The sequence below is a fragment of the Lepus europaeus genome, chromosome 6 (assembly GCF_033115175.1).
Source record: "Lepus europaeus isolate LE1 chromosome 6, mLepTim1.pri, whole genome shotgun sequence".
NCBI classification, from domain to species: Eukaryota; Metazoa; Chordata; class Mammalia; order Lagomorpha; family Leporidae; genus Lepus; species Lepus europaeus.
In genome coordinates this window covers 65,520,443-65,536,755 of record NC_084832.1, presented here as the reverse complement: position 1 = coordinate 65,536,755, position 16,313 = coordinate 65,520,443, and the positions used below count along the sequence as shown (strand labels likewise).

The 16,313-nt window shown below is 41.1% G+C and overlaps 1 protein-coding gene across 1 annotated transcript in view; it reads right to left on the bottom strand.

The window, feature by feature from the left end:
- Nucleotides 1-16,313, bottom strand: part of WDFY2 (WD repeat and FYVE domain containing 2) — a 194,522-nt gene that overhangs the window by 116,622 nt on the left and 61,587 nt on the right. The window contains exon 2 of the mRNA XM_062194250.1: nt 3,986-4,053. Coding sequence (XP_062050234.1) covers nt 3,986-4,053 — 68 coding nt within the window. The remainder of the gene's footprint in view (nt 1-3,985; nt 4,054-16,313) is intronic.

Below are 16,313 nucleotides of genomic sequence, written 5' to 3'. Positions count from 1 at the left end.
CAAATAGGTAGGTGCTGAATTCAGAAGCTGAGCCCAGCTTCTTGGGGGATTAGGACGATGAGAAAGGAAAACAATCAGACAGCACCCGCGTGGGATTCCTCTCCCCCAGGACCTGGGACATCCTCCATCGCTGTGGCTACCGCGCAGCTCTCACAGTTTGTTTGTCCATGCACACAAACACCTCAGGGCTCTTGGGTCTCTCTTTATGTTCCCAGTTCAAAAGACCTGCTTAGGCCAAGACTGGCACTTTCAACTCCAAATCCTAAATTCCTGGGAAAATCAGATTGGCCCAGGGGCAAACAGCCTTTGCCACCCAAGTCTGGCTTTTCTTGGCTCCTCTGTAGGAGGGAGGAGGAGGAGTGTCCCAGGAAAGACAGAGCATAAAGACACTCCCAAGGCAGGGCTGTGCTTCTGATCAGCATGTGTCTGCTATTCATCATTTTCTTGTGAGTTAATCCCCCGAGATCACTAGCCTCATCACTCTCCCGCAGGCTGACTCCCTGTCAGCAACCTTAGTCTTCCCTATCTATTCTTTCTCAGCCAGTGCCTTCGATGCTTTTCCTCCATTAAACTTCAAATTCTTCTCAGAGCTACATAACATCTACTCACCTACCCAGTAGGTAACAGGTACCACATTTGAAAGATATTTTTAGTGGATAAAATAAGCCAATAAATTATATTGTAAATTCCTAGAATATTTTTGTCTTCTATATTTGGAATACTACTTGACATGCTAGTGCAATTATAAACACAAAATGTGGTATATCTGCCTTGTGATGTCCATATTACAGCCTCCAGATAGGTTGTACCTTTTCACTTACTTTGTAACTAATAGCACAGTCATTATTTAAGGATAATGCTGCATAACCTCTTAACAAAATACCTTCCAATAGAAATGATTGCAAAGCAATCCCTGGAAACTCAAACCTATTTCTTTCTTTTCTTTTTTTTTTTTCTTTTTTTTTTTTTTGACAGGCAGAGTGGATAGTGAGAGAGACAGAGAGAAAGGTCTTCCTTTGCCGTTGGTTCACCCTCCAATGGCCGCTGTGGCCGGCGCATCTCGCTGATCCAAAGCCAGGAGCCAGGTGCTTCTCCTGGTCTCCCATGCGGGTGCAGGGCCCAAGGACTTGGGCCATCCTCCACTGCCTTCCTGGGCCATAGCAGAGAGCTGGCCTGGAAGAGGGGCAACAGGGATAGAATCCGGTGCCCCAACCGGGACTAGAACTCAGTGTGCCGGCGCCGCAAGGAGGAGGATTAGCCTATTAAGCCACGGCGCCGGCCTCTTTTTTCTTTTCTTTTTTTTTTTTTAAAGATTTATTTATTTTGAGAGGCAAAGTTACAGATGGAGATGGGAGAGACAAAGGGAAGGGATCTTCCATCTGCTGGTTCACTCCTCAAATGGCTGCAACAGCCAGAGCTGTGCTGATCCAAATCCAGGAGCTTCTTCCGGGTCTCCCATGCAGGTGCAGGGCCCAAGCACTTAGGCCATCTTTCACTGCTTTCCCAGGCCACTGCAGAGAGCTGGGTCAGAAGAGGAGCAGCCAAGACTTGAATCGGCACCCATATGGAATGCCAGTGCAACAGGCAGAGGGTCAGCCTACTGCACCACTTTCTTTTTCCATTTTTTAAAACCTATTTCTGGTTCTCTAACTGACTAAAGTACCGTTTATTTCTTTATATAATCAGATTCTGCCTCGAGTTAAACAATGCTCAAATTCTTGCTCAGAAATCAGTGACTATGTCATCTGAATGCACAAGAATCCCAAGAACAGAAAAGGCAATCTCTGTCCAGGTGTGAGGCACATAGCCTTTTTTCTTTTGCTTCCTCACAGTAATCTAACAATGAAATATTACAGAAACCATCTTCATCATATGCAATGTGTTCATTTGCAAAGCCCTGGCACCTAGACCGGTAGCCTGCATACAGCAGGTATGCAGTAAATGCTTGAATGACCAGCACATGTACTTACATCTAAGTATTTCCAAATCACCGCCATGTATGAGGTTCACATGTGTTCCTACAAAGCTATGTATGTAGATCATCAACATGTTGGCTAAAATGCCATAAGACAATATTCTTCAACTTTATTGTATATTGAAATCACTTCAAGGTTTTATTCAAATGTGGATTCTAGGATGGGCATTTGATATAGCAGTTAGGATACCACTTGGGATACCCACATCTCAAACTGGAGTGTCTGTATTTGAGTCCTGGCTCTACTTTTGATTCAGGTTTCCTGCTAACATACACCTTGGATGATGGGTCAAGAAGCTGGGTCTTCAACACACACATGGGAGCCTTGGATTGAGTTACTAGTTTTTGGGGAGCTCGCTTGCTCGCTCGCTCTCTCTCAAATTGAAAAAAAAAAAAAAAAAAGAAAAGAAAAGTCAGATTCTGATTCAGTAGCATGGTTGTGGATTCCATTACTGCATTTCTAATAAATTCTCAGGTGATGTTGATGCTTCTAGTCCATAGACAACACTTTCAACAACAAATTCATGCTTACTGAGGAAGAGACTTATCAAGTATACCTCTCCTATCTGCACAGCCAACAGAGCTACAGGTCTTGAGAGCCAACTTCAAACTGCTGAGTGACAGCTCTTCTCCATCCCTTCCCTTTAGAGATTTTATCAAGTTTGATGATGAAGCAAGACCACAGAAAAGACTGGTTATATCACTTAAAAACCAGATAATTCTCTTCCCTTTCCATTTACGTAAACCCTCATCTCTGCTGTGGCTTGAAAAGCAAGTTTATCTTGTGCCAATAACATATAATGTTTCTGCTGGAAGCACAGCAAGTAAAGGAAGAATACTGTGTTCAGAATTAGAAGAAGTTTCTTCATCACAGAAAAAGTTGAATGCTTGGTACAACTTCATGGATAACATCTAGTTACTACAAAATTCTAGAGATATGCAAAGGCTCGGAGATAATTTGAAAAATCAATGAAAAGCATTACATCCTTAATAATTCATCTGCTCATAAACGGGCAAAATTGTTATTACACTGTTCTTTTGCCAGAGGCATAAACTTAATCACATCTACAATTTAGCATGAATTTATTTTGGTTGTATATAGTGGCATGTACCTCTGAAACTGGGGTACTTCTATCAAAGGAGTGGGGGGGACACACTGCAGGAAGCCAGAGGGTATATAAGCCCTAACACAAATCTGGGAGATTTCTCTAGGGGGCCAATTTTAATTAAAAATCGAAGGAAGAAGAATAAAGGAAATACTGAATGCAACTGATCATGAATTTAAATAATTATTCTGCACTAAAATAAACATGGGATAGCACACCCAAACTTCATTCATCTTAAAGATAAAAAACTAGACTAAAAAGAAACCTCTTATTTTGGGGAAGTCCAGCTCTTCTCCACCTGTAGGGGAACTTTTGTCAAACAGTCTTAAAATCACTCATTTATTTCTTTAAAGTGTACTTGGAATAGTCCTTACTTATCAGTGCAGCAGCATATTTGTCAAGTAAGATATTGGAGAAATGAGATCCACTTCTAATTAAAATGTTTTAATCCTAAACAAATCTTTGTGAGAACTCAATTGTCAATGCTGAATGTCTTGAATTTGAATAAGTGATACAACAATAAGGCAAGGACAAATTTACTTCACAAATGTAATCACTGGACAAAATTTAGAGTTGTCTAAGGATGTATTTTACAAAACAATTAAACAGAAAGTTGAAAAAGGGAAAGACTGCTGTAATCAGAGAATCTGTGTGCTGTACTCTTTCTTCCATTAATCTTATTCAGAAACTATGAATATATAGTCAATTTCAGACAATTTTCTTACTTTACATAGTGAGAGCCTTGGAAAATCTCCATTGATTTAATATGGTACTTTTCATTATAATGAGATTTCTAAATTTCAGTCTTCCCAACTCAAGAAGAAAATACAGAAAAGGCAATCTGGGGAGGAAAGGGAGTTGGGGTGCATGTCTGGTGTTTCTACACAGAGATTCAGATACTTACAAGGCATTGCATGGTATATGCTTGGCCAGTACTGTCCACTGTCTCTCTTTAACCAAACACGAACTGTCCTGCAACGGAAGAAAAAATGGGTGTGTGAAAACATGGTATGCTTAATTATGGCAAACTGCTGATACACAGAAAGCAAACCTCTTCATACTATATACATATTATGTCTCAATTACATATATACATATATATATACATATATGTACACACATGCCTCTCTAAAAAATGTATATATGTATGTATATGTACACATATGTGTGCATACATGTACACATGCCTTCCTAAAAATCCTATATTCCTTAAATTTAAAGCTTTTGTAGATTTAGAACTACCTACGATTCTGTGAAAATCACTCTCATACAGACACACACACATTTAATTGTAATAGTATTTTGAAAGCTATTATTTTCATTGTTGTTGTTTTGCCTTTCCAAGCATCTGACCTTTGCCCTAGTCTGCTGGAAGCATACACCTGCCTAGGGAATTATTAGGTTTTCTAGTGAAGGAAGTGCAAGGAGATCAAATGAAATAATGTGCAGCATCTGACATGAGAGGAAGGATTACAGAGTAAGGCATAGTCTTGAAAGCCAGGTCATCGTCCAGAGGCACAGTTTTTCTAAGCATGGTCAAGCAATGGTAAACTTTGATATTCTGATTTCCTGAGCTGGTAGGCAGGTCACGGGGCTCAGGGGGATCTGAAAGCAATAGCTGTGAATAAAGTTCCTGCTGGATAGGGACAAGGTACCCAGGAGAAATCAGAGAGCAGCAGCCAAAGGAAGTCTGAACCAGCTAGGGAGATCATTAGATTCTGACCAACATGAAAAGGCCAACCATGAAGGCCACCAACCTTGATATCATCTGCATTTGCCATGGCACAAGACAAACACATCCTCTGGACCAGAGAATATGGCGGACCTCAAACCAAGGGAAATGGTCCCACTGCTGCTCCCACAGAAGCCACATACCTCACCCCACTCCCTTAAATATCCCAAATATAAAAGTAGTCTGAGAAATTGAGCATTTTTCTCCCAAAGAGAGTTGGACAATCTTATTTAAAGAGATTATTTAAGGGAGGGAAGGAAGGAGGAAGTGAGAGAGGAAGGATGGAAAGAGGGAAGGAAGGGAGGGAGGGAGGGAGGGAGGAAGGAGGAAAGGAAGGAAGGAAGGAAGGAAGGAAGGAAGGAAGGAAGGAAGGAAGGAAAAGAAAAAGAGAAAGAAAAGAGTCACATTTAAGCCAATAGATGTCAGTGTGTTGGGGAAGAAAAATGCATGCTTGCTGAAGGGAAAGTGTCCCCCCAACCATCCAACCACACACACACACACACAGCCCAAAAGGGCCAGCTGCACTGCACTGTCCACTCTCCCCCTCTTTCTCTGCCTTAAGCTCCCCCCAGTTAGGCAACAAGATACTAGGAGAGCCAGAAAATGGGCAATTTGCATCTCAAAGTCCAGCAGCTGGACTATTTTGGGAAGAACATAACCTGGGGTGGGTTTTGTGGTGCAGTGGATTAAGTGTCCCATATCAGAGCACCAGTTCAAGTCCTGGCTCCTTTGCTTCTTGTCTAGCTCCCTGCTAATGTGCCTATCAAGGCAGCAGAAGGTGCCCCACGTGCTTGGGCCCTTGCTACCATGTGGAAGACCAGATGAAATTCTGGGCTCCTGGCTTTGGCCTGGCCCAGTCCTGGCTATTATGACTAATTGGGGAGAGAACCAGCAGGTGGAAGATTTATCTCTCTACCCCCACGGTCCCGCCAAGGCAAGGAGATATCCATGCTGTTACACGAGCATCTAACTCTGAATATGGAGCCTGGGGATAGAGAAAACTTCTTGGAAAGGATTGGGTCTTAGAAGCAGATGAACAGCGAGCAGAGAGTGGAGACTGGAGAGACAGGGTGGGCTCCTAGTAGGAGCAGTCCAGCAGCTCAAGGAGGCAAGAGCAATAAGAGCAGTGAGAAAAAAGCCAAAGAGGTTGGCATGAGGCCACCAAGGGTCTTGGAGTCCCTCGGGAAGATTCTGGATTTTACTTTGAGGACAATGAAATCCACTGAGGATAAGTAGAGAAATTTGTTTGGGGGAAGCCTAGAAAAGGCCTGGTTACTCTGATGTAACCAGTTTGGAGGATGTGGGCAGCAAATTAAAAAAAGAGGAGGTCCTAGAAGAGAGACGACAACAGATTTTAGAGCATTCCAGAAGGAGAAGCAGCTGGGCTTGCAGGGTGACTGGATGTGGGCTGCCACATAAATGGTAGGTGGTGCCATCTGATTGTTGTGGAGGGCAATGTTGAGTTCATCTTGAACAATCTGTGGACTGCTATGGTTTCAATGCCCCCCCCCCCCCCCGTATGCCAAAAAAAAAGTTCATGCATTAAAAACTTAATACCCAAATTCATATTATTAATGATATTTGGAGGTAGGACCTTTGGGAGAATTAGGTGAAATGAGGTCCCAGGTGTGGGAGGAGGCCCATGGCATTAGTGGCTTTATAAGAAGAGGAAGAGAGATCGGAGATGGCTCACTTGCTCCATCTTGCCAAATTACAATGCATGTTTGTGAGGCTGATGCAGGCCTTATCAGATGCCAGGCACATGCCAGCACCACAATCTTGGACTTCCACTAAGGAGAAAAAGATAACCAACGATAACCCTTTGAGTAACACTAATATCTTGTGTAGAGAGAAAACATCTGTGAAGAACCTAGAGTAGGTCACCAAAGAGATTCAAGAAAAATCCTTCATTTCTCACACACAAAATGTGTCCTGATTTTTGGCTTGAAATATAAGGTCATCAAAAACATCCCTAAGAACCAAACCAAATTTATAGGAAAAACATGCTGACAACAGAATCCTATAGGTCTATATAAGTCTATATCCTATATAAATCTATATAGGTCACTGTTCTAAGAAGAAAGGGCAGAGGCAGGTAGTGACAAACACTATACCACAGGTTGCTAAGCTACTGAATAAAATAAGATGGGGTATCTACCCATGTTGAAATCCAGTCTTTTAAAAATGTGCCCTAGAATGATGCAACCTTCATAGTTACCATAGTGATGAGCTTCATTTCCCAGGGGACAATTGTTATTTTTGCCACCACTGAAGTAACGTGGGGTAAGGGAGTGGGGGAGTGAATCTCAGTGTTTTCTGAAGACCCTGAATTTCCAGGGAATAATTTTCTAATAGATTATACATTGCAACAGCAACACAAACAGAAGGAAGGCAGCCCCTAACGATCTGCAAACTAATGGAGAAACTTTGAGGAACAGGAATTCAGCCCGTATCCTTTTGTAGTTTTTTTTTTTTTTCAGTGATTTGTCTAAAAGCAAAAAAAGGCCTCTAGTGCACAGAATGTTGTGAAATTCTTAGAGATCTTATCTGAAAGACTTTTTACAAATGCTTATTTCTTTGTGATTAACAGATCTCTCTGATTACTTGTAATAAGAATAAACAATCAGGTTCCCAATAACTGCAACCAGATCACATATGTTGATGCTTTTTAACGTTTGTAGAAAAAATGGATGAAAAATAAGTTTATTTTGGTGCCAAAAAATACTTGAAATCCACACAACTTTTGTTCATAACACGTATTTTTCACGAACTTTCTGAAGACTGATTGGATAATAAATAAACTTAATCACAACACACCATGCATCTCTGGTATCCAGGGTTTCTCCACAGACAGACAGAAGCTGCTATGTAGAAAGTGCCAGTGAATTAAGGCAGCCAGAGGGTTAAACTGCAGGGCTGCAGCTGGGTCCTGTCCAGCTCTGGTCCCCTCTGCCAGGCATAAGAGTTCCCAGCAATGCAGACCCTGTTATAAGAGACTTGAACAACTTTACTGAATCAGAGACACCTGGATTTTTTTTTTTTCTTCTTCATTGTAGCAACCCAGCAATTGGCTGAAGAAAAAGTGTGGCTCTTTTATAGTTCAACACCTTGGGTTGTTAATGACATTCTGGTTTTACACATATTAATGGCCACTCTGATCACTTGCAGCCCTGTGCATCATTATTACAGCCATCTCCCCTCTGCATTTTAATCAACTAGGTCATTTCTCTTAATCCAAAGGCTAAAAAAAGCCTTCACAATTTAGAATCTTAAAAAATCACAATCAAGTGACAATATTTTTAGTGCTTTTTAAATCTGCAAAACAAAGTCTCATAGATGAAATAGACCTATACACCAGGTAAAAAGTTAGGTGTAAGCAAACACAAAATGCCTGTATTGTGTTTCTCAGTACGTAGCAAGAGCCTGGAGAGCAAGACACCCCCACACAGTCTTCAATCTAACTAGCATGATTAGTATGAAGCACTATTTTGTGTTTGCAAATAGTGTTCCTGCATTGTAGACTTGTTTTTGTATATTTTGTTTTCTTGGTAATTTCACTCTTAGTGGCTAATGCTTAATCGTTTCTGTCATTGGATAATTATGGAGTTTTTTTTTTTTTTAAGATCTATTTATTTATTTGAAAGGCGGAATTACAGAGAGGCAGAGGTACAGAGAGAGAGAAAGAAAGAGGTCTTCCATCCACTAGTTCACTCCCCAGATGATAATAACAGCCAGAGCTGGGCCTATCTGAAGCCAAAAGCCAGGAGCTTCTTCCAGGTCTCCCACCCGGGGTGCAAGGGCCCAAGTACTTGGGCCATCTTCTACTGCTTTCCCAGGCCATAGCAGAGAGCTGGATCAGAAGTGGAGCAGCCGGGACTGGAACTGATGCTTATATGGGATGCTTGCACTGCAGGCAACAGCTTTACCCACCATGCCACAGGGCCAGCCCCTAGTTGTGTGTTTTACACTTCCCAGACTCCCTCCTTCTTGCCAGTGTTACATGGACATCCACTTTTCTTTGTATGCTTGACTCTCCTATGAAACCTTCAGGACTTACTTTGGCAAAACTCAGCTCAGGATCGCACTGTACCTTGTATAGGCCTAGGTCACAACAGGCCACACAAGCAGTCAACACTAGAGCAGGTCCACCCTCCTATGCCTGAGACAATGAATCCATTGAGGACTTTTAAGATTTTTATCTTGGAATATTTTTATCTTTTATTTTTTTAAAATACTACCAATACTTGGATTTTCTATCACACGCATAGAGGAGGAGCTTGAAAAGGCCTTATAAATATGTAAAAGAAAGAAAAAAGAACAAGAAAGGAAAGAGAAGAAATAGACACCCATCTGCACACAATGGAGAGGAAGACCCTCCTAGGGAGGCACTAGGAACAGCAATGAAGAAGACCAGAGAGGCTGGACAAGAGCCCTGACTGGCAGCATCAGCGATGACATCTGCTCCTCAGCCAGGGTCCCCCACAGGTAAGAGAAACCTGAGTATAAACCCTGAACTACCAGTCTAAGCATTTCAATAATATGAGAGCATTCATCTCATCACTGAGTAGGAGGAAGCTGGATGATAGCATTAGGGGAATAACACAGATTTAAATATTGTACCTGGCTCCATACACAGTGGGAAGACACGGTCTGTGTGTTACTACTCAACATTGTATTCCTACGGCCTGCCACAGTGGCAGGTACGTGACAAATGCTCAATGGGGACCTAATGAAATACTAAAATAAAGGAACAGTGATTCAGAGGATGCCACTGGCTGCACTGCTTTGAATCTGCAGCCAGATTTACGGTTCTCTTCCTGGACAATCACTTTAAAAACATCAGACCTGGGAGGAGGGGAAATGGAACATCACTGTTTAATGGGAACAGAGTTTCTGTTGGGGCTACTGAAAAAGTTATGGACATAGAGAGTGGTAATGTTTGCACAATATTGTGATTACAGTTAATGCCACTGAATTGTGTACTTAAAATGGTAACTTTTGTCAAAAATACTTTACCACACACATAAAAACTAAACACCAGAATCTCTATCTCTCCAAAACTGCAGTCTTCATGGGTTTACCAAAGAAGCAGCAATTAAAAGTTAGCTGTGGACACATCAGCCCTGGAACAAGTCAGTAAACGGCCTCTTGGCTGAAAACGTGTAAAAGGAATTCACTGGCCCACTCCAGCGGAGTAGGGTGGCAAGATACCTATTCAGCACTCAAACCAACTGGAACTTAGGGTTTGGAGGAATTAGACATGGTACCCTAAGGAAGAAACAAAAACAGAGTTTCTGAACCACCTGTGCATGGGTAAGATTACATAATGAAAGGAGGTATTTACAAAAGATTACTTTGGCAGCAGTGAACAACTTGGATTAGACAAGAGAAAAACCAAAGGCGGCAAGACCAGTTGAGAGCCTCCTATGGTAACCAACCTGTATGAATACAGGAGTGGCAAGGGAACAGAGAATAAGGATCTGGTATGTTTCTAAGAAAAATCAGGAGAAGGGGAAGGAGCCAAAGGAGGCTGCACCTTTTCTAGTCTGGAGAGACATCCTGATGATGGAGCCACACTGCAGTACATGCTTCACACTCACATTTTAGAAACAAGAAGAGGCCTCATAAAATGGAATCATTTTCCCAAGAGACAAACTGGAAAATCTTACTTTCAGCAGTGCAACAAAACAGATATCCGGAAAGTTCTTCTGCATTAAAATCATCAAAACACAAGATAAGACAGAGAATTTGTTTTTTGTCATTTTTTTAAATGCCTCAAGATATTTGAAATAAGGGAATCTGAAGATCCCCAAATCCCCAGATAATAAGAGTTTTTAATAGTTTTTAATTCAAGTGTTAAACCTTAGGAGTTTCTAGGCCGGCGCCGTGGCTTAATAGGCTAATCCTCCGCTTTGTGGCGCCGGCACACCGGATTCTAGTCCCAGTTGGGGCGCCAGATTCTGTCCCGGTTGCCCCTCTTCCAGTCCAGCTCTCTGCTGTGGCCCGGGAAGGCAGTGGAGGATGGCCCAAGTGCTTGGGCCCTGCACCCGCATGGGAGACCAGGAGAAGCACCTGGCTCCTGCCTTCGGATCAGCGAGATGCGCCAGCCGCAGCGGCCATTGGAGGGTGAACCAACGGCGAAAAGGAAGACCTTTCTCTCTGTCTCTCTCTCTCTCACTATCCACTCTGCCTGTCAAAAAAACAAAAAACAAAAACAAAAACAAAAAACCTTAGGAGTTTCTGTCGAATCCTAGAGATACCAAGTACCCATTTTAATGCTACACTGGGCATGGCAAGGAAAATATGAGGTACTACAAAGCTAAAATCTATGGATAGTTTTTTCATAATACACAATTCCCATGATTTTTTTAGAAACCCTAAGTATGCATGGATTTCAAATTATTTTGCACCAAAATAAGTTCACCTTTTAATTCCATCTTCACAAATCCTTGTAAAAGATAAGGCCTAGGTCTGGACACAGATGGAAAATCTAAAAAGAGACCCTATTTGGGGCTGAGCCACTGCTCAGAATGCCCATACCCAAAATTGTAGTGCCTGGGATCAAGTCCCCCCTCTGCTTTAGATGCAGCTTCTGTTAACGCACCTGGGAGGTAGCCAGTGATGGACCCAAGTGCTTGGGTCCTTGCCACTCATGTGGGAGACCCAGATACTGTTTCTGGCTCCTGGCTTTGGCCTGGCTCAGACCTGGCTGTTGTGGAGATTTGGGAAGTGAGCCAGTAGATGGAAGATCTCTGTCTCTGTCATTCTACCTTTCAAATAAAGAAATCTTTAAAAATAAATACATAAAATAAAAGAGACCACATTTAAAGCTGGATCCACAAAGAGCACACCTTTAGTGTTAAGGGAGAATGAGAAATAAATTCTCCCGTGCACAAAGGGAGCAGCAAGGAAATCTGGGTACAAAAGTAAAAAACAAGACTCAAGCTATCACAGGCCACATACACCAGTCTTCTTTGGCAGCACTGAAGAGATTATGAATAGCAAAATAGTGTATACTCATTCAGTAAGTTCTGAAAATGGACAATCTTGGATAATCTCAGTTATGTTTTAAAAAGTTTGAACAGTTGAGACTGTTATAATATGCCCAACTATTAAAAAACTGGTATACAGTATCAGAATAATTTTGCTTGGAAACTATTTTAAAGCTCCCATGGCAGATATTCTTGATATAAATATGATAGTATATGTCAATGATGAAGGAGACAAGAACATATGGACTTCTTTAAAGTTGGTATAGTGGATGAAAATGCCTATTTTTGCATTGCTTAAATGCATTTCAGTAGAAGACTAAATCCTTCTCTACTGGAGAACACTAAATGGCCTAAAATAATTCAGATTCCATACTAAATAATCTACATTATTTCCAGCACCCATCGACTATTCTGCTGTAGACAAAGAGACAAGTATTGAGTCTTTAAGTGGAAGCATAAAAGCCTTTACAATCCAACCTCTTTTAAAAAGTAACGAATCATAGTTCTCACACATTTTTAAGCGCAGCTGACATGTTTTATAGTAGTAAAGGGAGGTAAAAAATAGGAAAATCAAAAAGACAAATGATATTACATCTTTACTTTGCCAACTCAAATAAACATGTAACAGTCGCTGCTGTCCTCTACAGTGTTTCTTGGTATAAAGTGCTGATTTAGAATGAATGACCGAAAAACATCTCATGTTATCTTGAGAAACCACAGTACACATGTAATCCCTCCCCTCTATAATCGACCTTTCTTCCGTTGGGTTTTGGGGATACATAATATATATTCACTAATGCTAATAAATCCCATAGATCAATATTGGATGAACCTTTCCCATAAATTTCTACAAATTGTGCATCAATGCATCATAGTCGTATGGTGTGAAAAGAAAGAGATGAACCTACAATAGCAAATTTTATTTAGATGTTGGTTGGAGAAAAGTCTATTACCGGAAGTAATAAATTATGTCTTGACTGCCTTGATTTTAAACTGTGCCAACAGAAAAGCCTACAAGTAAGCCCATTAAATGCACAGAGAAGCCAGGGGGAACAGGACCTTCTGTTTATTAGTCAACCTTTATTAATGTTTTTGTGGGTGAAGTGGGGTAAAAGTAATAGCTGCAATTCAATTACTTTCTAAAATTCTCTTCAAGAATTCATTAAATTGTAAAACAATTCTCAAATTCATTGAGAATCTTGAACTAAGACTGACAAGCCACAATTCCATTCCATCAAAGGCCATCATACAGGCATGGTATATAAATTACTGCTCAATATAATATGCACCAGAATCAAGTTAAGCCCTATAAAAATAAAAGTCTGAAAAGCTTAGTGTTACACCCCAAGCTTTTCACCAGGCAGCTTCTCCCAAGGAGTTCTATATGTAATAAAATGAATGAAATCAGCATTTTCTGACTCACACAGCATAGCTTTTCATGAATGGGTACTTATGTGTAAAGATGGATTAACTCTCTGATCTCATTTTAATGAGTTTCTCTTTGTCTTTGAGGGACTACATTGCACAGAAGCTCAATCACTCTGCTCTGTAGTCATTTAAATCAATCCACTTAGGACTTTTGAGAAATGCACTTATTTGGGAATATTAAATTCAGCAAAATTTAAAGTGAGAAAATAGTTTAAATAATGTAAAGTCACTTCTTCCATCCAATAGACTGCCAAGCCCTGTCAAAACTACTTCCTTACTGTAAGTAACAGGGGTCCACTCTCTGCTATCCATGCTGCCTTATTCTCACTCACTGATACCTTAAAGAGCCCCTGAGCTGCCTCCTAACTCCCATTTCATCCTTCTCTGACCCCCATTTCACCCAGCAACTGACATGTTCTTTCTAAATTGCAAAGATTCATTCTCTCTCTCTGTCCCTCTTTCTCTCTGCATCTCAAATAAGTAAAAATAAATGTAAAACATTTTAAAGGGCAAGCACTGGGTCCAGCAGTTCTAACACAGACTGGGATGCCCACATCCCATATCAGAGGGCCGGGGTTTAGTCCCACTTTGCTCCCAATTCCAGCTTCCTGCTTATCTGGACCCTGGAAGGCAGCAGTAATGGTTCAAGTAGTTGGGTCCCTGTTGCCTACATGGGAGACATCAGTTGAGGTCCCACTTCCCCAGCTCTGGCCTGGTCCAGGATAGGCCAGGCCATTGCAGCATATGGCAAACAAACCAGTACATAGGAGCTCTCTGTCTGCCTGCCTGTCTGCTTCTCATATAAAATACAAAAATAATTATGTCACAACCTTCAAAAATAATTGAGGATCAAGTCCAATTCTATGGTCCACCAAGCCCTCCAGGATCTGAATTCTGTCTGCTTTTTGGACCTAGGTAAAACCCTAGTTGCCCAATATTGACTGGCCCCATACTCTACTAAGCTACTCTTAGTTCTCTAATTTTTTTCTGCCGAACCTTTGGATTTCATAGCTCAGGAAAAACCACAACTACAAAAACAACTGCAAAAGTGGTGAGTTAAACACAGGGTTGCCAACTTTTTATTTGCCAAGAATGAATTTCAAACAAAAACAAAACCTGCAATTTGCTAGCACTTTCATTTTATAAAAATTAAGGACTGGTCTTACAATTTGAAAGTTTTCATAAATGTAATTTCAAAAATAAAAAAACTCATTGTATTGTCCTTTTTTTTATTTCCCACACAATGGTATAAAAACTTATGCCTCGTAGTGTTCAATGAAATCACTCCTCTAACTCATCTTTATGTCACAGCACAGGCTGGCTCTCAAGCTGAAGCATCTGCCCCTCCTCCAACCCCTTTTTCATGTGTGTAACTAGTTCACTTCAGCAGTTACCTTACAGGCAAGTCCACTTCAAATTTTAACATGCCTGGAGATATTGTTAAAATGCAGATTCTGGTCACAACTATTTTGTCCTATATTTCTAGAAGCTTTATGAGTTTAGGTTTTTCATTTAAGTCTCCTTTGTGTTCATTTTTGTATATGGTATAAAATATAGAATGAAGTTCATTTTTTTGCAGTGGATATCAAATAATTTGCACATCATTTGTTAAAGCAACTATCATTTCTCAGCTGACTTGCTTCGTTCCCCTGTCAAAAATCAGCTGATCCAGAGCCAGCATTTGGTACAGCAGTTAAGAGGCCACGTGGGACACCTGCATTTCATATTAGAATGCCTGGGTTGGAGTCCCAGTCTGCTTCCCATTCCATCTTCCTGCTAATGTGCACCCTAGGAAGCTAACACGCACCCTAGGAGGATATCAGGGTCCCTGATATCCACGTAGAGACTCAGATTGAGTTCCTGGTTCCTGGCTTCAGCCAAGCCAAACCTTGGTTGTTGCAGGCATTTGGGAAATGATATATATTTCTCCCTCTGCATTTCAAATAAATAAAACTAATAAAAATATTTTTAAAAAACAACTGACCATCTTTGTGTGGGTCTTTTCCTGGACTCTAGTCCACTGATCTAGTTGTCTAGGCCAAGCTATCTCACATATAGCACGATGGCTCATGATTCAGAGACAAAGAGCATTCTGTGCAAATGACAAAGGATGTGGAATGTCCCCAACATTTCTGATGTTTGCCTGTGTTTCCTTCCCTCTGCTGCCATGTATGCTTTGTCTTTATTAGCCTTAGGTAAATACACTTTGTGAAGTCTTGTGAGCCCTTTCAATTAACTGACCCTGGGAAACTGCTGCAATGATTTTGCTTTCCGTGAGTAAAGAGACATTTCTTACCTCAGAGCCAAAAAACTAGCTGTTTTCCATCCTGCCCACATGGGTCAAGGTCAATTCCCTCATCGCCCTTTCTGCTAGGATGGCACATTCCAAGTTTTACTGACCATAGCCTACAGGTCCATTTTGATAAGATTTAGTTAACCATGGCTAGAGATAAAGAAAAGTAATTGCAAAATGGGGGATTTTTAAGTATAAAACATGTTTACAAATCAGTTTATGTGTTAGTATATTAATGTTTCTATGTATGAATATGGATTACAAAAGGTAGCTGAAGTGACTGATTGACCTGAAGATAAGTAAAAGCCAACAAAAGCCAGAATTACTTCTCTTCCATTAAGAGAGTCAAGCCAGATTAAAATATATGGGAGGGGCTGGGGTTGTGGCACTGCAGGTTAAGCTGCCACCTGCAACACCAGCGTCTCACGTGAGCACTGGTTCAGCTGCTCCACTTCCAATCCAGTTCCCTGCTAATGTGCCTGGGAAAACAGCAAATATGGCCCAAGTGCCTGGGCCCCACCACCCATGAGGGAGACCTGAATGGAGTTTCAGGCTCCTAGCTTCAGGCTGGACCAGCCTCAGCTGATGTGGCTATTTGGGGAGTGAATCAGTGGTTGGAAGATCTCTCCCTGTAAGTCTGCCTTTCAAATAAAATCAGTACTATTTTATATATATATATATATATATATATATATTATATTATATATATGGGGAGAGAGGGAGAGGGAGAGGGGAAGGGGGAGAGGGAGAGAGAGAGACCATCTCTTCACTCCTCCTTTTGTTAGTT